The sequence below is a fragment of the Stegodyphus dumicola genome, chromosome 4 (genome assembly GCF_044657685.1).
Source record: "Stegodyphus dumicola isolate Sdum_Otavi_A_Nest chromosome 4, ASM4465768v1".
In the NCBI taxonomy this organism is placed as follows: Eukaryota; Metazoa; Arthropoda; class Arachnida; order Araneae; family Eresidae; genus Stegodyphus; species Stegodyphus dumicola.
In genome coordinates this window covers 46,610,512-46,635,715 of record NC_140771.1, presented here as the reverse complement: position 1 = coordinate 46,635,715, position 25,204 = coordinate 46,610,512, and the positions used below count along the sequence as shown (strand labels likewise).

General features: G+C 34.5%; 1 protein-coding gene across 4 annotated transcripts in view; it reads left to right on the top strand.

The window, feature by feature from the left end:
* LOC118182751 (maltase A2-like) overlaps positions 1-25,204 on the top strand; it is a 682,214-nt gene that overhangs the window by 427,713 nt on the left and 229,297 nt on the right. For all 4 annotated transcript variants that reach the window (XM_085814806.1, XM_085814803.1, XM_085814804.1 and 1 more), the window contains 3 exons: positions 9,703-10,045; positions 10,945-11,254; positions 13,526-13,831. In XM_085814806.1, the coding sequence (XP_085670932.1) occupies positions 9,759-10,045; positions 10,945-11,254; positions 13,526-13,831 (903 nt within the window). In that variant the 5' untranslated portion in view covers positions 9,703-9,758. The remainder of the gene's footprint in view (positions 1-9,702; positions 10,046-10,944; positions 11,255-13,525; positions 13,832-25,204) is intronic.

Genomic DNA, 25,204 nt, shown 5'->3' with positions numbered 1-25,204 from the left:
AGTAGTGCTAGATAGCACGTAAGTTACGCCTAACACGTTGACTCACAAAAATCTAACAGGCGTGATGATGAAATGTCTAAGAGGCTTGCTAGCGTAACAACGAAACTTGCGCTAGCTAGCGAAAACACGCTCTGAATGAACTCCGTTCCGTTTGTCGTTGCCGCCGCAAAGCTGCAAGCTGTACATCTGAATAAACTCAGGGATGCACCCATTTAAATGCCCACTTCACTTAACTTTCAATTTACATCCTGTCGAGAAAGGTTGAGAGGAAGTTGAGAAGTTCAATACAGGTATCAATCTTAAAATAAATTTGTTATGCAGAATAAGGAAAACACTACAGTACAAATATTAATTTTCCCGTATACCTCATAGTAAAATCTAATAAATAAAAGAAAGGGAATAGGTTATCACTATTTATTTTCAAGTTTTGTCCTTCATTAGAAGTTTCCGTGTATTTCCCTTTAGTTTACATTAAAAGTAACTTATTTAGTGGTTACTTCAATTCAGTACAATTCTTTGAATAGATGTCAATCTGAAAATTTTAATATTCAGCTGTCAGTGCTTTTAAATTACACATTGCGACCAGCATAAATTTCTTGCAAAACCAACTTTTTGAGTTTTTTTTTCGTTATTTGGATAAATATATAATAGGAAATTTTAAAATTTAGTTATCTGCACCGGTCAGCTTACCTTCAGATCACGGATTTGGCTCGCGTGCAATTTGAGTTTGAAACCGACCTAATTTATTGATATTATTGTCAAGTTTACTTAGTGTTTTCGAGCTACACATTATACCTTTAATTTCAACTACCAGGACTGGGCAAAAATTTATATTACATTTTTATTTGTTTTATGAGCAAGTCATTTCAAATAGACAGATATGTCCCCGACAACAAAAGAATACATGCACTAAAATTCAACAAAACGTTTTTATCTACTCCTGGTACGTAAAATACTGGTAAATAGTAGGGATGGGTGATTCGCTTTCGAACTCAAAGAATCGAATGATTCACTTCACTGGACGAGCTAACAATGATTTGACCAAACGGAGTACTAGATTTTTCGTGTCTTGTTGAAAGTAAGTTCAATGACATTTTAGGGGAGAATAAATTTCTCCGCCTGTGCTATAAATGTTTAATTTTCATCAATTCTTAACTTTCTGAAAAACTTTTCATTCGATAATTTTTTTTGTTAGTTCTATGTAAAAGGAATGTTTTAGGGAATTTTAGCACTATATTTGAAATAAGTCAATCTAGGGAACAAATGGATCGATTGTGTCGAATCTCCAGATTCCACTTTTTGATCTATTCTTTTTGCTCTTTTTTTAACCCTTGTACATCGCTTTTCCCATCACTTCTTAATCCTTTTACATCATTCCCGTTTCCAATCTTATTCCTTAAGATTATTGTTAATAATGAGTGAGTCATAAAAAGACTGATTAGGTTCAACAAATGCTTCTGATCCGATAAAACAGCAATTTTTCCCACATTTGATAGGTAGGCATATTTTGTAAGAATAGTTCAACAATCAAAATCGTAAAAAACAACCTTATATTTAGCGTAGGTATAATGAAACACTCAATCGATTTCGAGGGCAGCTAAAGGTCCCTCCTCATCAGGAGAAAGAAATACATAGAAAGAAGAAAATAGGAATCACAGAAACACGTGGTGCTTATCAGCACTGCACGTGGATATAACTAGATTTTTAATCAGAGTTGCACTGGCCGCCTACTTTTACTGAGCCAGGCTGTCTGATCAAGCATAAAGAAATATTAGCGAAGTTAAAATAGGGAGCGAGGGGCAAATGCACATTACGCTCAAAATCTGAACTTCAAATAATGGAAAGCAACCACTGAACGGATTTTTATACCCTCTGGTAGTACCAAGTGCGAGGAGGTAACGCCATCTATCGGCAAAAATAATTGAATTAAGACAGTAGAATTTTAAAGGCATTAGGAAGGACTGGATTGGACTTCAAATCATTAACTAAACTTTCTAAATCTTTGTGAATGTGAAAAGCCTCAAGAAAATCCAATTCGCCTATGGAAGAAGCCTTTTGAATGATTTTTGCAGACCCAAAATCAAAATTATGGTTAAAAGTCCAGCTATGATACGCTATTGAAGACTTGTTAATTTCCCCTTTTTTGACATAAGATTCATGTTCCTTGATACGAAACTTCAACACTCTTTTTGTTTGGCCAATATATCTTAAACCACACTGACATGATATACTATAAATTCCCCAAGAATTCAAGACAGAAACGCAATCTTTTAGAATCGAAGGGTGAATTTTATTAATAGGGGAGAAACCGACTTGAAAATTGAATTTCTGGAGAATCCGTGCAATTTTATAGCTAACAGAAGGATAAAATGGAAGCACGGCAAGGTCATTGATATTATTTCTAACAGTGGAATGTCTTCTTTGATGGGAATCTGAAAATTTTTTGACGGCTTTATCAATAATCACGGGAGAAAATCCACGGTCAATCGCAACTGCTCTCAAATAATTAAGTTCATTGGTAAGCAAAGGTTCAGAAGAACAAACTTTTAGCGCGCAGAAAACATAATAGTAAAAAGAAGCCATTTTTTTGCTTAACAGGGTGGCATGACTTGGCATGGGGTGGTAAACAAACTGCAAAGGGTTTACGGTACACAGTGGTGCTAAAATCGGTTTCATTGCGGATTATAAGAATATCGAGGAAGGGGAGGGAATTGTTGGATTCAATTTCAAGAGTGAATTGGATGGCTGGATCAATTGAATTCATAATAGATAGAATCTCGGATAAATCCTCTTTATAACCGTCAAAAAGTGCGAAAGTGTCGTCAACATACCGAATCCAAAGACGAAAAGATAATTTATCAAATAATTTCATCTCAAAATAGTGCATATAAATGTCAGCAAGTACCGGACTGAGAGGATTACCCATAGCCAATCCTTCAACTTGACGAAAATATGCATTTTGGAAAACAAAGTGGGTTTGACTTAGAGAAACTTTAGTAAGCGAAACCAACTCATTAATTTCAGTATGTGTGAAGTAAAATTCCCGAAGCCTAGTTTCAAAACAATTTAGTGCTCCTTCGACCGGAACATTAGTAAACAATGATTTGACATCAAATGAAACCATAATGGAACGAAGTGGGGAAATATTTTTAAGTTTATCAATGACTTCAACAGAATTTTTTACAGTGTGAATATTGTTATCAAGTAGAGGAGAAAATCTGGAAACTAAATATTTGGCCAAAGGATATGAAGCAGTACCTATGTTGGAAACAATTGGTCGAAAAGGAATACCGGTTTTGTGGACTTTTGGAAGAGCATAAAGTCTAGCGCAATTAGTAATAGGCGGAATAAGTGATTTCTTCAACTGAGTTGGCAGAAGGTGGGAAGATTTAATAGCACTTTTTACTTTCATGAGGTCCGAAGTTGAAGGATCTTTAGGGATCGAGCAGTATGGGCCTTCATTTATCAATTTAGAGACTCCAGTAATATATGTGTGTTTGTCCATAACAACGATCTGTCCGCCCTTATCAGCTTTAGAGATAATGATATTAGTATCAGAATGAATTTCACGTAAGATCTCATTTTCCTTTTTGCTAAGATTAGAACCCAAAGATTTATTGTTAAAATTAACGTTATGAGTAATTAGGTGGCGGATTGTATCCTTCTGCGTTTCCGAAATTTTGGAGAATTTAAAGGCTTTCTCTATAGGGGCGATGATTTGAGGAATTGAAGGTTTAGATGTCTTTGAAAAGTTGAAATTATATTTTAATACTTTTAACTGATCCTCCGAAAGATTCCTATTGGAGATATTAACGATGGAGTTAACGTTTACAGTGGGAAGATCAGCTAGATAATATAATTGGGACTATCCGACTGGTGTGTGAGTTTTTGGAATTTAGAAATGAGCACATTTTTATGCCGTTGACAAACGGTATCGGTTCTAGACCAGGATGTATGTTCAAATGAGGAAAAATTTTCAGTGGAATTAGCAATTTTTAAATGGAGGTAATATAATTCAAATTCAATTTTAGATAAACGTTTGCGTGTGTCCCTTATAATGTGACGAAGAAGTGCCAATTTGAATTTATGCAAAATTTTTGAAACGTGAACGGAAGCTTTAAGGCTACATTTCACATGTATAAATTTGGGAATGAAATTTTGATGTTTGCATTTAAGTAGAAACTGTAGATGATTCAAGAATTTCGTACGCTTAAGGCGTAACTTACAAAATCGGTTCCTGTCAGTGGACATATTGTGAAAAGGGCACAAGCAAGAAACAAGTGAACAAAAGAAATGTAATTCCGAAAGTCCAAACAAGTAATTACTTATAACCTGAAAAAAACACCAATAAATAATGAAGACAATTTTCATCAACAAATGACAAAAACATTCCAAAAGGAGAGAAACATCCAATACTGAAAACCAATAGCCACGTGGAAAGAAGCAACGAAAGTCAAAATCGTGCACGTGGTAAACCGAAAAAATATAGAATTACCTCGAAAATGCCGGTTGATAGCATAAACCAAATCCGAAAAAATGATGGCCACGTGGAAAGAAGCAAATAAAATGGTGCACGTGGTAAAACAATAAACAGTAAAATATTCTCGAAAATGCCGGTTGATAGCACAAACTAGACTAGAAGAGAAACACGCTAATGTGACAATCAAAATCGTAAAAAACAACCTTATATTTAGCGTAGGTATAATGAAACACTCAATCGATTTCGAGGGCAGCTAAAGGTCCCTCCTCATCAGGAGAAAGAAATACATAGAAAGAAGAAAATAGGAATCACAGAAACACGTGGTGCTTATCAGCACTGCACGTGGATATAACTAGATTTTTAATCAGAGTTGCACTGGCCGCCTACTTTTACTGAGCCAGGCTGTCTGATCAAGCATAAAGAAATATTAGCGAAGTTAAATCATCTACAGTTTCTACTTAAATGCAATTAATTAATCGAAATTTCATTCCCAAATTTATACATGTGAAATGTAGCCTTAAAGCTTCCGTTCACGTTTCAAAAATTTTGCATAAATTCAAATTGGCACTTCTTCGTCACATTATAAGGGACACACGCAAACGTTTATCTAAAATTGAATTTGAATTATATTACCTCCATTTAAAAATTGCTAATTCCACTGAAAATTTTTCCTCATTTGAACATACATCCTGGTCTAGAACCGATACCGTTTGTCAACGGCATAAAAATGTGCTCATTTCTAAATTCCAAAAACTCACACACCAGTCGGATAGTCCCAATTATATTATCTAGCTGATCTTCCCACTGTAAACGTTAACTCCATCGTTAATATCTCCAATAGGAATCTTTCGGAGGATCAGTTAAAAGTATTAAAATATAATTTCAACTTTTCAAAGACATCTAAACCTTCAATTCCTCAAATCATCGCCCCTATAGAGAAAGCCTTTAAATTCTCCAAAATTTCGGAAACGCAGAAGGATACAATCCGCCACCTAATTACTCATAACGTTAATTTTAACAATAAATCTTTGGGTTCTAATCTTAGCAAAAAGGAAAATGAGATCTTACGTGAAATTCATTCTGATACTAATATCATTATCTCTAAAGCTGATAAGGGCGGACAGATCGTTGTTATGGACAAACACACATATATTACTGGAGTCTCTAAATTGATAAATGAAGGCCCATACTGCTCGATCCCTAAAGATCCTTCAACTTCGGACCTCATGAAAGTAAAAAGTGCTATTAAATCTTCCCACCTTCTGCCAACTCAGTTGAAGAAATCACTTATTCCGCCTATTACTAATTGCGCTAGACTTTATGCTCTTCCAAAAGTCCACAAAACCGGTATTCCTTTTCGACCAATTGTTTCCAACATAGGTACTGCTTCATATCCTTTGGCCAAATATTTAGTTTCCAGATTTTCTCCTCTACTTGATAACAATATTCACACTGTAAAAAATTCTGTTGAAGTCATTGATAAACTTAAAAATATTTCCCCACTTCGTTCCATTATGGTTTCATTTGATGTCAAATCATTGTTTACTAATGTTCCGGTCGAAGGAGCACTAAATTGTTTTGAAACTAGGCTTCGGGAATTTCACTTCACACATACTGAAATTAATGAGTTGGTTTCGCTTACTAAAGTTTCTCTAAGTCAAACCCACTTTGTTTTCCAAAATGCATATTTTCGTCAAGTTGAAGGATTGGCTATGGGTAATCCTCTCAGTCCGGTACTTGCTGACATTTATATGCACTATTTTGAGATGAAATTATTTGATAAATTATCTTTTCGTCTTTGGATTCGGTATGTTGACGACACTTTCGCACTTTTTGACGGTTATAAAGAGGATTTATCCGAGATTCTATCTATTATGAATTCAATTGATCCAGCCATCCAATTCACTCTTGAAATTGAATCCAACAATTCCCTCCCCTTCCTCGATATTCTTATAATCCGCAATGAAACCGATTTTAGCACCACTGTGTACCGTAAACCCTTTGCAGTTTGTTTACCACCCCATGCCAAGTCATGCCACCCTGTTAAGCAAAAAATGGCTTCTTTTTACTATTATGTTTTCTGCGCGCTAAAAGTTTGTTCCTCTGAACCTTTGCTTACCAATGAACTTAATTATTTGAGAGCAGTTGCGATTGACCGTGGATTTTCTCCCGTGATTATTGATAAAGCCGTCAAAAAATTTTCAGATTCCCATCAAAGAAGACATTCCACTGTTAGAAATCATATCAATGACCTTGTCGTGCTTCCATTTTATCCTTCTGTTAGCTATAAAATTGCACGGATTCTCCAGAAATTCAATTTTCAAGTCGGTTTCTCCCCTATTAATAAAATTCACCCTTCGATTCTAAAAGATTGCGTTTCTGTCTTGAATTCTTGGGGAATTTATAGTATATCATGTCAGTGTGGTTTAAGATATATTGGCCAAACAAAAAGAGCGTTGAAGTTTCGTATCAAGGAACATGAATCTTATGTCAAAAAAGGGGAAATTAACAAGTCTTCAATAGCGTATCATAGCCGGACTTTTAACCATAATTTTGATTTTGGGTCTGCAAAAATCATCCAAAAGGCTTCATCCATAGGCGAATTGGATTTTCTTGAGGCTTTTCACATTCACAAAGATTTAGAAAGTTTAGTTAATGATTTGAAGTCCAATCCAGTCCTTCCTAATGCCTTTAAAATTCTACTGTCTTAATTCAATTATTTTTGCCGATAGATGACGTTACCTCCTCGCACTTGGTACTACCAGAGGGTATAAAAATCCGTTCAGTGGTTGCTTTCCATTATTTGAAGTTCAGATTTTGAGCGTAATGTGCATTTGCCCCTCGCTCCCTATTTTAATTTCGCTAATATTTCTTTATGCTTGATCAGACAGCCTGGCTCAGTAAAAGTAGGTGGCCAGTGCAACTCTGATTAAAAATCTAGTTATATCCACGTGCAGTGCTGATAAGCACCACGTGTTTCTGTGATTCCTATTTCCTTCTTTCTATGTATTTCTTTCTCCTGATGAGGAGGGACCTTTAGCTGCCCTCGAAATCGATTGAGTGTTTCATTATACCTACGCTAAATATAAGGTTGTTTTTTACGATTTTGATTGTCACATTAGCGTGTTTCTCTTCTAGTCTAATAGTTCAACAGTTATAAAGTTACTAAAATGTATGTCCTTAAAAACTTATCGAAATGATCATTTTGTGCGAAAGTATGTCTTAGTTCGCTATAAGAGATTAATCTGATATAGGCAGGGATATGCAGCGGAATATATATTCCAGTATATTTCTGCTCTCATAACTATTATGTAATACACACTTGCAAAATTTTAACCTCCTTAGTCATGGACTTCGAGATTATCTTCAGCAAGACCCCGGAACTGATACCTATTATTAATGTAATAACAATAATTATTATACTGTTTATTTCTTACCAAAGTCAATTTCTTATTAATATAATAACAATAATTATTATAATATTTATTTCTTACCAAAGTCATGCGAATTGAGAGTAGCCAGATTTTTTTAAATTTAATTTCGAAATACTTTGTTTGTTTTTAAAAGTTTTACTGTTTAATATTATATATATATTTAACATTATATTTATGTAAATATTTGCAGAAGGTTAAGCTGTTGTTGGTGAGAGAACGTTTGATTTCAGATGACGTGAAGTTCTGAATGTTTTTATTTAATTTTATTTAGTTATTTTTTTTTGTTTTGTTTCTTGCATGTGGCAATGGAAATATGTAGAATATTTAAAGGTTTTGAACGAAAGTTGTTTAGTATGTTGAATTCCACGACGTTGTTTTATCATTTAATCAATTTCATTTACTATTTATTATGTTTGCACATAATAATCGCTGTTCACCACTGTAAACAAAAATTTGCTATTCTGTTTACATTTAAAACTCACTTCCCATTTCTCTGATCTGATAAGTGTGTATATTTATGTACTCAATAATTATTTACAAGAATTGTTCATTCTACTATTCTATGATGAATTACATAGATAGGATTATATTTTTACTTGCAAAGCTGTTGGACTTTGTTTTACTCATCTAGTATTGCATCATCTCATTTTACCATTATGTTTACATAAAATAACGGCGTTTCACTACTGCAAAACTTAAAAGTTACTATTCTGTTTGTGTTTAAAAATCACATCTCAGTACTTTCATTGCCGCCCAAAAAATTCGCCAAATTTTGAAGGCCAAAGTAATTTGGCGCCTTATCCCGCTTATGGAATATTAGCCATAAAACACTATCAGAGATGTATTATAAAATACTTACAATTTAGTTTATAAAAATTGTATCTCTGATTCAGATTTAAATTTGTGATCGTATTTTAGCATGTAGTAAGCAGCATGTATCTACTGGAACAGGGAGATGACTTAACCTTTAATGGCATACTCTGAATTTTGGTGCATATTTTCTTTTAATATTTCGTTGCAAAGTCTTCTTTTAAATTTGTATTTATTGTATCGGTTAAATACAATAATCTATTCTGATCATTTTAGCTATTATTAGAAGTATATGTCACACAGGTAACTTTTTAAAAGATATTTATCAGAGCTATTTATATGCTTAGTTTTTAATAGCTGACGCATGTTTTAATAGCTGACGATGATGTCATATCCTTATTATGTAATTATATGATATTTAAAATCATTCATACATCATTTTAACATGATACGTAGTAAAAGGTTAAAGATAAAGCTTGGGCGATTTGAACCTGATTACAAGATATGAATAACGTTTGCATGTCTAAATATGCAACCTGACCTAGTTCTTTAGTTTAAAAATTTTATTGAAATACTTGACTAAATTACATTTTATTCTGATTAAACCTATATTTAGATTTCTGTGGCACAAATCCTTAGCTGATACTGAATTCTTCTCTGTTTCAAGATTCATGCTCTGTCTACGGATTATATTGTTACGAAATGTACAGCCGCGGTAAGATGGCTTCCCCGCAAAGCAGTTTTAGGGTTGCCGTAAAATGGCAAGGAAAGGCAGTGTTGCCACATTTGGCGAAAAATCGCCCATTTGGTGACAAATTTGGCGTTATACCATGGACGGATGGAGTCTAAAACTGCTTTGCGGGGAAGCCATCTTACCTCACCTGTACATTTCGTAACACTGCAAATGAACTGCGTTCTATTTATTTCTTTAATTAATCGAAATTTATTTCAAAAGTAACTGTGTTTTTTTCTTTGCAGGAAAACGATATTATTCTTTAAAATGTTGAATTTCCAGAATCATCCGAAGTTAGCGCATGTTTTTAAAGACAATTGACAAAGCGAACAATCAAACGGCTGTCATCATGACATCTTCTTTGCCCACGTTAGAAGACCTACAGAAGAAGGCTCGCTTGTCCAGAGCCATCTACCCCAACCAGTACCTCACGCTTGATATGAGGTTACACCAGACACCATGCGGGCCACCGTTTCTGAACAACGCTCAATCCGGAGTTCTGGTGACATCGACAGTTACGCAAGAACAGGATGTGCAATGGACATCTGGCCTGCTCAGAGAGTGCACTATGGTATTTCGCTGCAGCAGGTGAGTGCATGGTTTAGGGCAGCTAACTGTTATAGCTGAAATATCACTACTGACATAAGCATAATAATTGTGAAGACTTAAGTTAACATTATAAGAACCAATCAATGCTGGCAAATGCTTTAGAAATTAAATTCTTAATTTCAGTCAATCACAGAAAGATGAGCATGTATTTGAATGCCTGCTCTTAAGTCTCAATCGAGCATCTTATGCTTTCTTAAATATTGATCCTAATCCCATCTTTCCTATTATAAAAGTTCTCAAACCAGAGTTACAATTTTTCAGAGCTCCAACAACGGGGAAAAAGGTTCCTTAAATATGAAGTGTAACATTTTATACGGTTCCCATAGAGTAAACATTAGTATTTGAAAGTGAGTGTTTAGAACTAATACAGAAAATTAAACTTCAGTCCTCTTTTCTAAATATCTTATGTGTCCCTATCACAACGGTGCTGGTTACCTGGATAAAGTCTGTTCAGCTCACGCCAAAGCCACTTTCGCAGCAATTCCTCAAAGCGTCAAATCTGTGGAAACATTAAATTCAGAAACCGGTGCTGTGATTCCAACACCTTTATTCTGGAACAGGAAAATAGCTACCATCTGGGTCCCTTTATGTTGACGCAGCGGGTCAAAATAATGTCTTGGCTTTTTATCGGTATGAATCCAAAAATTACAATAATTAAGTGAAGAGCTAGAAGAGCTTATTATGCGAAAGTTTACGGGAAAGTGAAGAGAACGGTGCTGAACATATTAACTGAAAAATCTAAATTATATAACAAAAATATTAAAACATCTCTCTATGAGCTGTTAAATTCTTGCTGTAGCTTTATAGCCGGGTTCTGTATGTTTTTTAATATAAAATATTTCCAGGTATTTAAATACGTAAGTTAATTGCATTTACAGGTTCAAGTCCGGCCGCCTTCCCAATTACAGACCCATCCACCGACAGATGTCTTCGTCTCGCTCACCAGTATCTCGGTTGCCGACTTGCTGGCGATCGTGGAATTCCTTCCGTAAAGCATGCTTTTTCACCACCTTCATCTGCATGACTGCCGTCATCTTCAGCATCATCGTCTCCGTCTTCACCCCGACAAAGATGCCTATCTCGCATCTTGATGCAGACGACCAACTCTGGTTCAATGACGCCACATTCTATGAGATTTTTCCAGCTTCTTTCCAAGACACGGACTCAGACGGTTATGGAGACTTTCAGGTACAATCATTAAATACTATTATTAGAAGCCATGTTATAGATTTACACTCTTTGTTCAAAACTTTCTGAGCATGTGTTAAAAGATGAAGGTTTTAATGATTCAGGTGGTTCTACATAGTCCTCCCAGTAGATTATAACGCACAGAACTTTCATCCCGCCATATGAAACTATCATAAAAGTCCTTGTTTGGGATGTTATTCAATATGTATTGCTGTAGCTTGAATGTCGGTTACGTCTTGATAGCGTTGACCCTTCATGTGAAATTTGATTTTTCGGGAATAAAAGAAAGTCACTTGACGCCAGACCAGGCGAATATGGAAGACGGTTAAAAAATTGGCATATGTTTTCCGCTAGATGTTGCACCGCAACTCGAGACGTGTAAGGAGCGCATTTTCTTACAGCAAGAAATCTCTGTATCTTTATCGTTCCGGACGAACCCACTAAATCCTCTTGCCAACTGATCCAGAATTTTGTAGTTCTAGTTGCCGCTGTTTACCTTAATGCGAGGAATTTACATGCAGATTCTTAATTATTTATAACAGAGATGGGCCGCTTAGACGGTATAGTGGATAGGGGAGCCTGACTGCGTAACCGAAGGGTCCGGATTCGAATCGCGGAAAAGGCATGGATGTAAAATTATCTGTCCCTTCATAGGAGGTAACGGTGATCGCCTTATTAGTTACCTCCATAATAAAATGGTCACAATATTCGGCCTTATGAGTGGCCAATGCCATTATAGGCAAGTACCCGCCATTGGAAAACAAAAATAATAGAGATGGTGGAATAGTTGATGTTCTAATTGATCTCAGAACTTTAATGTCCGTAATGAATAAAAATGTTTTCAGTATAATATCATCTATATTGCAAAGCATTAAAATAAAAATTTTAAAATATCCTTAGTCTTAAGTTCCTTCATGAGAATATACGTACTGTTGCGTGCGTACGGGTTCATAATAAATTGAATGCCGAAGTCCGATGAAAAGTGAATAGAATTTATTCTTATCCCAAGAAATAAAACAAAATGCTGAGATTTTCTCAGAGATATCCGTACAATATCGCAATATCAGAGAGAGCTAATCCAATTTCACCGCGAATTTACTATAATCAATAACAGCACTAAGTAAACAAGTGAACTGAGATGTTTTAATCCGGCTTTTATAAGCTTTTTAATCACGCATGAGAACATTCTGGTGTTTTCTCGAATAGCAAAACAGTACGATTACGAGATACTTATTTATTAAATGCGCGTGCTCCTGTATTTTTTTCTTTATCGGCGTAGCTTTCTCTTACAACTCGTCGCGCGCAGCATTGCACGGGAAAATGAAACAATTTAATTACAATTCTACTGAACAAACTAAACACAAAAACCGTAACAATATTTAAATAAAAATATACGAGACAGATATTTTATAGATAGAGTGATAAGAGAAGTGTAAACCCGAAATGTTCTTCATAGGCTAAGAAGTTAAACAAAAAGGTTCCATCCTCTTACAATTAAAATTAGTCAAGCATCCCTGAATGAACTGTTTGGATGATTGTTACGAGCATTCACGTATGCTTAAATTTCAAATAGAAATTTCTCAAAGATACATTTCACATTACTTTAAAAAAAGTTTGGATTTCAAGTCTCTATTTGCAGAAATGTTGAAATTTAAAGTTCTGAATTTTATGAAATTAAACTTTTATTACGATTCTAAAATTTCCTTGTTTTAACATTGAGTGAAGGTGATTTATAGTTCTGAATGTTTTGGTTTAGAAGCCATTTTTGCATGTTACGCATTAGTTTGTGTCCTTGATAAAGCTTCAAGACTGTTCTCGATCTGCTCCAATTTGAGAAAAGGCTTGCGTTCGTGGGAGATAATGACCGTTAATTGTTAAAGTTAGGTACTGATCATTATGAAAAATGAAGCCGTGTAAAAGAATCATTGTTTTAATTAGCACGAACTCATTCAGTCTTTTAAATCTTCAAAAATTCCAAAGAAATTCCAACCCTGAAAACTCCAACGTACTTAGGTCTTTGAAATGTTCTTTTTATACAGATCATTTTTAGAAAGTGTCTGTGTTGTAATTGGAATCTTCCTCGTAGTGGCCCTGCGTAAAAACAGATTTCCTGTGCTTTATCTAGCGGTGTCTTGTGATTAGATTTATACATGTTTGTATCATTTCTTGAGCTAGAGTCACGTGTCTAAGCCTGAACATTCAAGGAATAGTCGTTGGGGGTACACGTAATCTTCTTAATATTCAATAAATGTACTTTTTTTATTCCTACAGGGTATCATTCGTCGACTCGATTACATCCATGATCTAGGGGTCACAGCGATCCGGCTCAATTCCGTCTTCAGCGCTTTGGACTATCCTCTCGAGTTCGAGCATATTATCGACTTGAGGAGCGCCGATCCTCATTTAGGCAGAATGGATGATTTCCGGCAGCTTGTCCTCGAAGCTCATCGCAAGGGAATAAGGGTTGTACTGGACCTGAATCCTACCATAACTAGCGACCAACATACATGGGCTCTGCATTGGCAGAGAGGAATTCCCGGCTATGAGCACTTTTATGCATCCGCCAATAGATCTAAGGTATGTGAATTCATCTTTATTTCATAAATGCTAATTTCAATTAAGTTCAAACATGTTTTTTTGTGATTTAATTTCTTTCTATTTGAGTTGTCAAAGAATTTGAACTGTATGTGGTTAAAATATTGAAATCACAGTTGATCAGGAAAATATTTTCTTGCTATCATTTAGAAAGAATCTGATGAGGACACCACATGACTTCCTTGTACGGCCTGTTAAATTATACACTTTTTTTTTTTTTTTTTTTTTTTTTTTGGCTGCACATTATTTAATCTTATTTCCTCGAATTTCATTAGAGATATACTTCTCATCCAATTAATTCCTTTCTCATTCCGATACATAAAAATAATACATAATACTCAATACATAAAAACTCAAAACATTTTCTTTAAAAAGTGTAAAATAATATAAAAATACTAAAATATCGAATACATTTAAACCGATTTTAAAAAAAAATTTGCCCTTAAAATTACAATTTGTACTCAAAAACAAAAAATTTGGCCAACAGGCGGAACGTTTCGATACACCAAAAATTCAAGTTTTGGAATTAATGGTCAGAGTGAAACTGAGGTTGATGCACCAAATGACTTAATTCTGTATACTACTAAGAGTTTCAAATGTAAACAAATTTGCGCCATGTTAGGCTTTGCTGCACTTACACTTTTATATTTTTGATTGCATAAGGATTAACTAAAAGTTGTAAAAGGAACATAAGAACAATATAATTCAATCAGTTTTAAAGAAAAATAAACAACTTATCAAAATATAAGGATAAACAGAGAGACTTCACCGAACGGGTAAGGAGCGTGGATATATAGATATGTAAAATGTAAAAAAATACGATAGTTGCTTTAATAATTGGCTACCTCAAAATTGACGATTCTAGATTTTTTGTTCTCCCCGTAAATTCATCTGTTCTCCCGGATTCGATATCTTTCTACGTTACGTAACGTTTTAATGCAGATACCACTTGTCCAATCAAAACAATTGTAAACGAAACTCTCCAAACGAAAACTCTCCTAACTCGAACATAAACTATCGACTCCCTCCTTTTTTCCTTTGAACTGCTGCGTTCTCTTTCGCTTAGGCTTCTCTGCTGGCAAGACGCTGTTGCTTATTTGCCTAAGATGACGTCATACTTTAGAATGGAACTTATTGTATTGAACTATAATTAAGAAATATCTTGTCTGCAAAAGAATGGTTTGATATATTTACAAAATAATGATTGTGATTTTTCAAGTTCTGTTGCGCTGGATGCGTCATCACGCTTTCCACTCAGTCCTGTTTTTAGCCGCTACTATCTTCTCAGCCATGACGCAATATTGAAAGCTGTTAAAAGTTCCAGTGCCTTCATCATAGCATTTTAAAATAATGACATATACATATAGTATATATATGTGTGTGCATGTTTGGTACAGAGGTCTGCAAATAAAAAATGAAGGTATAAATTAGATATTATAGCAATCTCATAAACAAAATTTCAGCGCTCTACGGCTAACTGTTTTTTAGTTATGCGAGGTACATATATACATACGCATGTACATATATACGTCACTTAAAAATTGCTTCTGAGTGCATTTGAATTCCATTTTACCATCCGTTTTGGAAAAATTGTTTCTTTATTCTGTCCGTGCGTACAGATGTCACAAAGAAAATCATTCAAACCTGGTTCAACAGCGGTCAAATTGGATATTATCGTTGAAATATGAATACCCGAAATTTTCGCGATTTCAGGGCTTCCTTTACTTTGAACAAGGAAGTTATTAATTATAGCATCCAGATTTGAAATTTCAAGAACTTTCAATTTAAGCTTCTTAAAATTTGACTTCTCAATTTACCAGTGTCTCAAATCAATGTTAATTAATAATGTTTATATAATTAAAATATTCGTTTGAAGCCTTGCTATCGATGCTCTATAAGGAAACATCGTTAGTCATCGATCAGGGAAAATCATTTTCCCACTATAAAAATCTTTACCAAAATCAATGCGGGGAGTATTTTCAAAGTTTATCACGATATGTATGGAAAAATCGGCTGTATAAGTATGGCGTACATTATCGTATCGCTTATACTAGAAATTCGAAGGCCGTTAAAGCTTCTGTAGGATCGAAACCTCTATTTAACGTGTTATAAAGCTGTGTGTACGAAGTACGTTTAACCCATTCTTCAGTTTTCAGCTAGCATGAGATGAATATGCCCAGTTACGTAACGTGCAACTAATCCAATAGTCCCCAATAGGTACGACGTGGATGTCAGAAGTGTGCATGTACCAAAATTAATAGTGTGTTAAGCAGCGTAGTTCACTGTGTTTTCTAGATAATAGTTTGGAAGAACCTAACCTACCTTCTTTTAAGTATATTATAGATGTTCCCCAGAAAATACAGTAATGGCAAGTGCAACATATGTGCCATAGAATGGTCAAGGGTAATTCTAAAGAACAACGGTAAAATAAATATAAATGTTCAATATAAATAAAGTAACTTGTTGAAAAATTATGCGTTGATGATACTGTATTATAATACTTTATCGCAGAAAGCAGTTTACGAAACTGATGACAATTTAAAAAATTTCTAATGCGTATTGTTCTCACCTTCATATGGGCACTGTGTTAGTAGATTCAATTAATGTCCTTCTTGGGAATCGCGTACGATTATATGACTAGCCAGTTCTTCATTGGCAAGAAAGCGTTTTTCTTACAATTAATTTTGACAAATGAAATTTTCCGTTTGGATGGAAACCATTGCTTTGGATTTCTACGAGAAAGAAGACAATTGACTTAGTAGAACTGGAATAGGAAACGGAGGCAGCGGAAGCATTTACAATGGATATGATCCGCAACGCGCGCAAAGAATACCTCAATAGCCTTGAAACCGTGAGAGGTACTTAATGGGCCAATGTCAAGGTTCTTTAATATCAAGGTTCTTTAATATACTAAGGTTAGGCCAGGAACGGAAAAAGCGTGCCATTGGTTGCTGGTAGTGACGTCACCCGGGAGACAAGAAACATCGGCCGACGCGTCTGCTACATGATTTTGGTAATGGAAAAAATGTAAACTAAAGCAAAATGATCATTTTATATGTGGTAGATACACCGGAAATACCGGGTATATACTTTCCGATTAAGTATTTTGTTAAAGAAAATGTTTATTTTATGCACAGAATTCGTACGAATGCTGAAAATAATTGTAAACATTAAATTCTTTTCGTAAAGGAAAGTATTAGAAAATTAAAAACGATATTTAAGTTAATTAAGGGAAATAAATATTGTAAAACAAGGTATTTTTCAATATTTTTTCGTAGTATTGTTTGCACTAAATAAATCTTGTTGAACAGAACACATGATGGCATAACTGCTAAGACCATGGTAAAAACATAATCAAAAAGTATTATTCTATTTATTTTCATTGCTCATGCACTTTTTTTAATACAAATGAACTTTGACTTTCCATGAGAAATATATGATCGTCATTTTCAGTTTAAATTACATATCTCAAGCAAAAGTATATATAAAAAGATTTGACTTAACAAATTCATATTTAAATACCATAAAATTCTACAAATTTCTTAATATCCGTCATTTATACATTTAAATAGTATACTTATCGCATTCATTATAAAGTGAAAAGTCACTTCATACTGATTCACTTCAGATTTTAGCGGAAGTGCGTATATTTTCAGTATAATCTAGAAGTACTCTTATAATCCCTTACACTGCCAAGATTTCTATATAACATTTATCCTGACGTGATTATTTGCTATAGTAAATAATCTTCGATATTGGCATCCTATTCTTCCTTCCATACATTAAAAATGGAACAATTAAAATACATTTTCTTACACATATACGCACAATAATAATAATAATAAACTTGCCCTACATCTTAGTTTCGGCCCACCAGCGGCTGAGCGGTAAAGTCGCTGAACACTGGTAGTTCGGTCCGAATCCCGCGAACGGGCTGGCTGCATGTGTGTTTTCGTGGTTTTCCACATGCGTAACGTGTATACGAGCCAGTTTCCCTGAGAAAGTCCTCCACGAAGACATCACACCTATTACGCAGATAACCCTAGTGTACTTTGCCATAATTAAATACACCGCCACATCTTAATTTCAATTCAGCCTGTACACAAATTAAATATTTTTAATTACTAATGTATTTTTATCAGGTTGTTTCTTAAAATACTTTTGTTATACTCGAAATATGTGTTCAATATTGAATTATTTTTCTTTCTCTTATAATTAAAAACAAGTTATATGGAATCAAAATTAAAACATATGCAGCAGTTAAATAACACTAAACAGAATATCTTACTCTTTCGCTATTTGTATTCTAGCATTATACATAGATTTGTTTTCCTTCAGGTTCAAGCATGTGTAAGTTATATCAATTAAATTACATCACACATACCTGTATGCATTAGTTAAATAACACTGAAGGAAATATGTCACTCACTCATTCGATGTTTGCATCATAGTGTGGTCGAGAAATTGTTCTTTCCTCACGGTGAGGCATGTATCAGTTTACTTAGTTCGCAAAGCTTAACCCAGACGCTGCTTCAATACATAGAATTACGTTTGGGATGTAAAGAAAGTAACCAAAACATGTGAATGAAGTTGGATACGCGAATTTATTAACTAATCATTCAGGTACTCAGTATTGGTAAACATGACACTGAGTTTAAATATCTCACTACGATGTAAGTCTCATACACAAAATGAAGATTATGATAAAAAATGATTTAAAATGAGAAATTTTTCAATTTAAATGTAAAATAGCAGTAAAATGAAAAATAAATGTAAAATTACATCACAGTTTTCAGTTTTGTATGAAAACTACATAAATTCATTAAAAAAATAGTTATTTTATCTGGTTGTAAAGAGTGTTTTCCGCCATATAACGTATTAACGTGTATAATTTTGACACAACGCTATAGCACAATTTGCCACTTCCGCCTAGGTATAATAGCAAATTAACAACAGAAATCAAATCAAACTGTTGATGCAACGAAAGTAAACAAACGCCAAGAACTAACGCTGTCACCCACATGACGTCATGCGTATGTGGCATAACTTTCTCCCTGCACTGCGCATCGCTCTTGGGCCCCCCTGGGCCAATGTAGAGCTTTATTAATTACGAGAACAATGTGTGCCATTAAAACTATTTCCATCAACGATTATTATCGCAAGACTTGTGTTTGAAATTATTTTGGGAATGTTTTGATCTGTTATCTGGGGAACAATTTATGGATACTCTGTACATCGGTTTGCATAGCGCTTTGTTTATGGTTCGAGATACATGGGATGACAGTGTAAAAGAGCTGCTGAAAGTTAGTTTTAGATACCTCGAATGAGAGTAGTGGGTAAGCTGCTGAACGTTTGTGTTTGCTGTAGTAGTAGCAAGAGAAGCAGTAGTAATTATGAGAAAATACAAATAACTGGACTCTTCCTTTATAAACATCGAATCGGTGGAACAGAATTCGACCTCACGTGCACTTTATCATCAGTATGTGAAATCTGAATAATTTCAACTGTCCTTCTTTACATTCCTTTTGTACCTATTGATATTTTTCGAATACATCATCACGGAGTAAACGACGCACTCAAATTGCCACTATACCTAATCTGATAATCTATCTCCTTTTGGAACGAAAAGCTGAAAGAAATTCCGAGCTAGCTTCTATCAGCACTATATAACGAACAAAAATAAGCTCCAGAGAATGGTTCGTCTTTCCATCAGAATTCACTCCTTACTCCGAAAAGGATTACACCGGAAGAAAAGAAGATTTATCTAATTTAAAATAGCCGGTAGGACAGATAAGGGACCAGTCTCCAATTTTAAAGAGAATTCTGCTTTGCGTCGGACGATAAGGTATTTATTTTTGCTATCCGAAAATCCGAAACAGTATCAAAGTGAGGCTAGATTTTTCTTCTTGCAGTTACTAACACACATTTCAAACTAACGATTGCAAGTAAAATGTGAAATGAAAACTCTTAGGAGAAATGTAGAAATAGAAAGCAGAAAAATTTGTTTTGCGCATTTTACAATATTTAGTTGTAGTTATTAGTTGCATTCGCATATGTTGATAGTTAAAGGTCTTACTTCGCATGGCATAGTCTCGTTTTCTTAAAGAGGGTCGAACGTATATGTAAAAAACCTCTTACAAGCCAAAATGTCTTAAAGTGAAAAATAAACTAGCATTAAGTTATTTGAGAAAATATTTGGAAGCCTCCAAACACACGTATAAAAACTTTAAAAATTTGATGTGGACACCACATAACTTCCTTTTACGGCTTTTTAAATTATACACATATTTTGCTGCACTTCATTTATTTCCTCAAATTATTCAACTCAATGAATCGATCCGTCAAGGCAAGTTGAAAATAACTTCAAAAATTGCAAATTTTGAAATTAAATATACTGACGCATTTTTGTCGTTCGGAAGTCAAACAAGTTCGGCAGAGGGAAAATCAGATTGAACAAAATAAGCAAACGAAGGACCTTGAAACGACCAAAGGACGATTATGGGTTATATGGCATGAAGTAAAATAAAATTATTTTCCGTTACTTTTGCTATCTGATTCGTCCTTTTACATTAAAAAGAAACAGAACAAAAGGCTCCAGATAAAGATATGTTTAAGCCTATCTGGATATTCAAACCACGGGATAAACTGACCTTAGTTTTCGGTATTTGCTAAATACATCTTTATTGTAATTGCAACTGAAGAAATTATCTTTGCGGTTATCGTTTTAACAAAGTTTATATAATTAGCAAATACTTTTACATTCTTAAAATGAAACATGAAACATATTTCTTAATAAAATTTAACGATGAATTTCTTTAACTAGCCTGAATGCGTCATTTATTTCTTTTTCAATTGAAATTTAACAAAATGAAATTTACTTTTTCTTATAAAAGCTTCAGAATTAAATACGATTATTTTCTCATTTTAATTGACTAAAATTTATTAATTATTGATAAAGACATCGCATTCAAAATTATGTAAATAGGGGCGTTATATTTTAAAAATTTAATCCAGTTTCATTACTTGCAAATCTTCCACATTTCAGTGGTCGCATGGGAAATTTGGAATGTTTAATACAGAAAATTTCCTTAGAGGCTAACTGCCTTAGAATATATGTTTTGTGGAAGTCCGATTGGGATAAATTGGCCCGTATTTGCTATACATATGGTGGACATTGATAATGTTATGCTGTCAGCTCGTTTAGTACAGTTATCTACCAGGCAAGTACAGTTATCTTTATTCATTTGGACAATTGTGAGGAGAACTACTTATGAGTCCATATTTATACAACCTTTTAGCAAAGATCAAAGAATAATTTGTCCATACAAACGTACAAAAAGCGTATGAAACGTTGAGCAATCGATTCATATGGATCATGAGTATGGACCTTTTCTGTCGACCTTTACGAAGGAGAGCGTAGTTTCTTGAATGCAGACTGGAATGTAGTCAGTTAAAGTTTTTCGATCCCCCTTCAGAGAATACGAGAGCTATTTTTTAAGTAAGATAAGCTTTGTTATAAAGATAAAAAAAAAATCTGCACTTACTAATAATTTCCGATTTTTCCATGTCATTCCCTTGTGGTTTTAAACATGTATCGTCACGGAAAGGGAGTTTGGGATGTCCTCCTCATAGAACTCTGCCACCAAAAATAATAGCAGTTATTCATGGTTACTTTCTATTCACCATAGACTGATGACGAAGTTAGACCTTGAATAACATTTCTTGCACACTGTCGCACATGTTCGCTCTTCGGATTTCCTCATTGCATTACTATCGTATCTTCTACAACAATAATTAACTTTCATGTTTCTTCCTGTTCAATACCGGGTGACTGATCGTATTTCACAGTTGACGAGGCATTAAGTTTTTTAGACGTTATTAATCATACTATAAAGCGTGCAGACAGACACTGATGAGTGTAAGTAGTTCTGGATTCTACTCGAAAAATGCTCAGAGCTTATGCAAGCGCACTCTCTAAAGCACAAGCAAAATTTCAAATGATAGACACAAACGCATCTTACTTCAAAAATGAACTACGTAATCTATAGCAAGATTTAGTTCTATTTGAAAACTGCTCTGAAATGACTGTCCGTCCTGGTAATTTGATTAAAATATTATCGTTTAAAAGTTATTTTAAATATTGAGTTTATTTATTTATTTATAAGCCCAAATGAGCGTTATCTCAGAAGGGCTATTATTTCGTTTTGGCATTTTGCGTTGGTTCGGTATAAAAGTCTGAATCACTTTTCAAATTGTTGCCACTAAATATTAGAGCACTGCATTATATTTAAAGAAATTAAAATAATGAAGAATCTGTGTGAATTTATGTATGCTTCTCGCATAGTGAAAACACAACAGTACCTACAACCATCTAATTTTGATTAACTTAGATCTTTCACTCGAATAATTAACTTAGTCTTTCACTCGAATATGGGCATCAACAAGCTTAAATTTGGAATTTATTTTATTACTTATTTCATATTTTGTGAAACTTTAACGAATTTTTGATTAACAAACTCAACTAATTCAAAGCGTTCCGTTAACATTAACATCGCGCGCATCTTCTAGCATGGTATTTTTATGCACAAAGTTTCTTTTTTTGGTGATACTGCTGTTTAATTGAATTCTGCGGTTTAAAAGCGAAGAACGTGACATTTAATAAATAAAGGTAATACAAAAAGTTAGAAAAACACCCCTTAGGGTTAATATAAAATCTGAAAGCTTCAGAATTTTTTTATTTATTATTATTATTTTGTTAATTTATTTTCATCTTTAAACAATACAGTCAACATAATCTCGATAAATGACACATAACCAAACTTTATCTTTTATATCACTTTCAGAAATACTAGTCAGTAAACCGTTCGTCGTGTAATGTATTTCTAACTTTACCTTTTCCATTATATTCTTCTTAAATGCAAAAATTTCATCCAGCAGCATTCTTAATTTTTTATTTCTTCTTAATAACCCATATATTCGATTTTTGGCTTCGGCATTGGCAAGAAAATAAAATACTGTAAAAAAAACATAAAATACACCTCCCAAAGAAAAATAAGTAGAAAAAAGTATAAAAGGAATCAAATCATCGAAAATTAATCGCAAAATGGACTGAAAATGTTTATAGAGAAGATGAGAATGATCTTTTAATAAAGATATTGAAAGACAGAACTATTTTTAGAAATACAAGGTGGAATGAGTACAGTTCATTTTCCATTGACGAGATCCTTTTATAAAATTTTCTTTAGTTCACTCATTATATACTCATTATATTGGTCTCTATGGTCGGAAGTTTTTCATCGATTTTTAAACTATCGAACTTAAATTTTGTACGCGCACTCTTTGTGGGTAACGATGCAATATGGTGAAGCAATTTTTTCGAAATTCCATTTATTTTTTAATTAAATTTTTGAACGAAATTTCGCCCATATCTTCATTTAACGAACAATCTAAATATATACTGCATGCACCATCAGCTAAAGCAAGAAAAAATCCTTTAAATGCAATTTTTATCCATTTTAACGCATGAGATTTTAAAATTTCGCTAATAAAAATGTATTAGATACATCATTTTGAACTTTTCACAAATAAGAAAACAAACTCTTTGTCTTATTTTAAAACAAGAATGATAGACACGTATTGTTTGGGCGATTTTTTATTTAAAAAAATTACAAATATTGTCGCATTCTACTTATTCGTGGATTTGGAGTAATTGATTACAATGCATGATGAAGAATTAAAACAATTTTTTTTTCTCCATTATTACACGGGACAGTTATAAAGATTCATTTACAGTCGTCGAAAAATTATTATAAACACGCTGAAACAATCAGCAACACAGCCTTGAGGCTATAACGGTGAATACAACTTCACAACAAAACACTAAATTATAACTCCGCATTTGATCGATCTCTCTCAAAGTAATCTCTTAACTCAATACATCCTTCTACGAACTTCAGACGTTACTACATTACACAATCCAAAGTACTTCTATCTCTCAGGACAGGCAGGTTATTTTATAGCTTTAACCTACCTTTGAGAACATTTCCGAGAAAACCGCTAAGAATGTGTTCCCTGTTGAGCTGTCCAGCTTACGTTTTGCAGACGCAGTGATGAGGGTTTTTTTTTCACAAAATATAATTAAGACTTTATTATATTTTGTCTAATTATATTTTATTTCAAAATATAATTAGACAAAATATAATTAAAATTTAATGTTGAAATAATATTCATATACACGCTTAGACAAAAAAAAAAAAAAAAAAAAAAACGACGCACCAAGAACGAGTTATCCGAATGGGACGAAAATCGGTAGAAGTAATATACATGTACATAAAAACAAATGATTTTAGTTTGAGAAAAATTGGATGATTTATTGAAGTGATAGAGATTCATAAAGTGAAAAAGTCAGAAACGCGTTTGTCCACCTCTGGCCCTTATGCAAGCAATTATTCGCTTAGCATCGATTCATAGAAGTTGCGGATGTCTTTCTGAGGGAAATCGTGCCAAATTCTGACCAAATGGCACGTTAGATCGTCAACATCCCGAGCTGGTTGGAGGGCCCTGACCATAATGCTCCAAATGTGCTCCATAGGACAGAGATCCGGCGACCTTGCTGGCCAAGGTAATGTTCAGCAAGCACTAAGGCAAGCAGTAGAAACATGTGCAGTGTGGGGGCCGGCATTATCTTGCTGAAATGTAAGCCCAGGGTGGCGTAACATCAAGCGCAACACTACGGGCCTTAGAACTTCGTCGACCTACCACTGTGCTGTAAGGTTGCGACAGATGACAACCAAAGGAGTCCTACTATGAAATGAAATGGCACCCCAGATCATCACTCCTGGTTGTTGGCCTGTCAGCCGGAATACAGTCTTGTTGGTATCACACCGCTGTCCGGGGCGTCTCCAGACTCGCCTTCGTTGGTCATAGGGGCTCAGTTCAAAGCGGGACTCATCACTGAAGACTATTCTACTCCAGTCAGTGACATTCCAGTGCGAATGAGCCCGACACCACTGTAAACGGGGACGTTGCTCAGCGGTCAATGGTAGTCGGCGCAAGGGACGCCGTGACCTCAGCTCCCTTTCTGTGAGCCGTTTATGAACGGTCCTTGCGGTCACTGAAGCACTAGTTGCACGTACAATCGATAATAACGATGCATCTGCGGCTGTGAGTGCCGCTCTGACGATTGCTCGGTCTTCACGTTCTGTCGTTTCTCTAGGCCTACCGCTTCCTTCTTGACGCTGTGTGCGGCCATGGTTCACCCATTCCTGCCAACATTGTCTAATAGTGGCATCGCTCCTGCTCAAATGTCGAGCTATTCGCCGATAAGACCAACCGCCTTCTTAGAGCGCAACTACA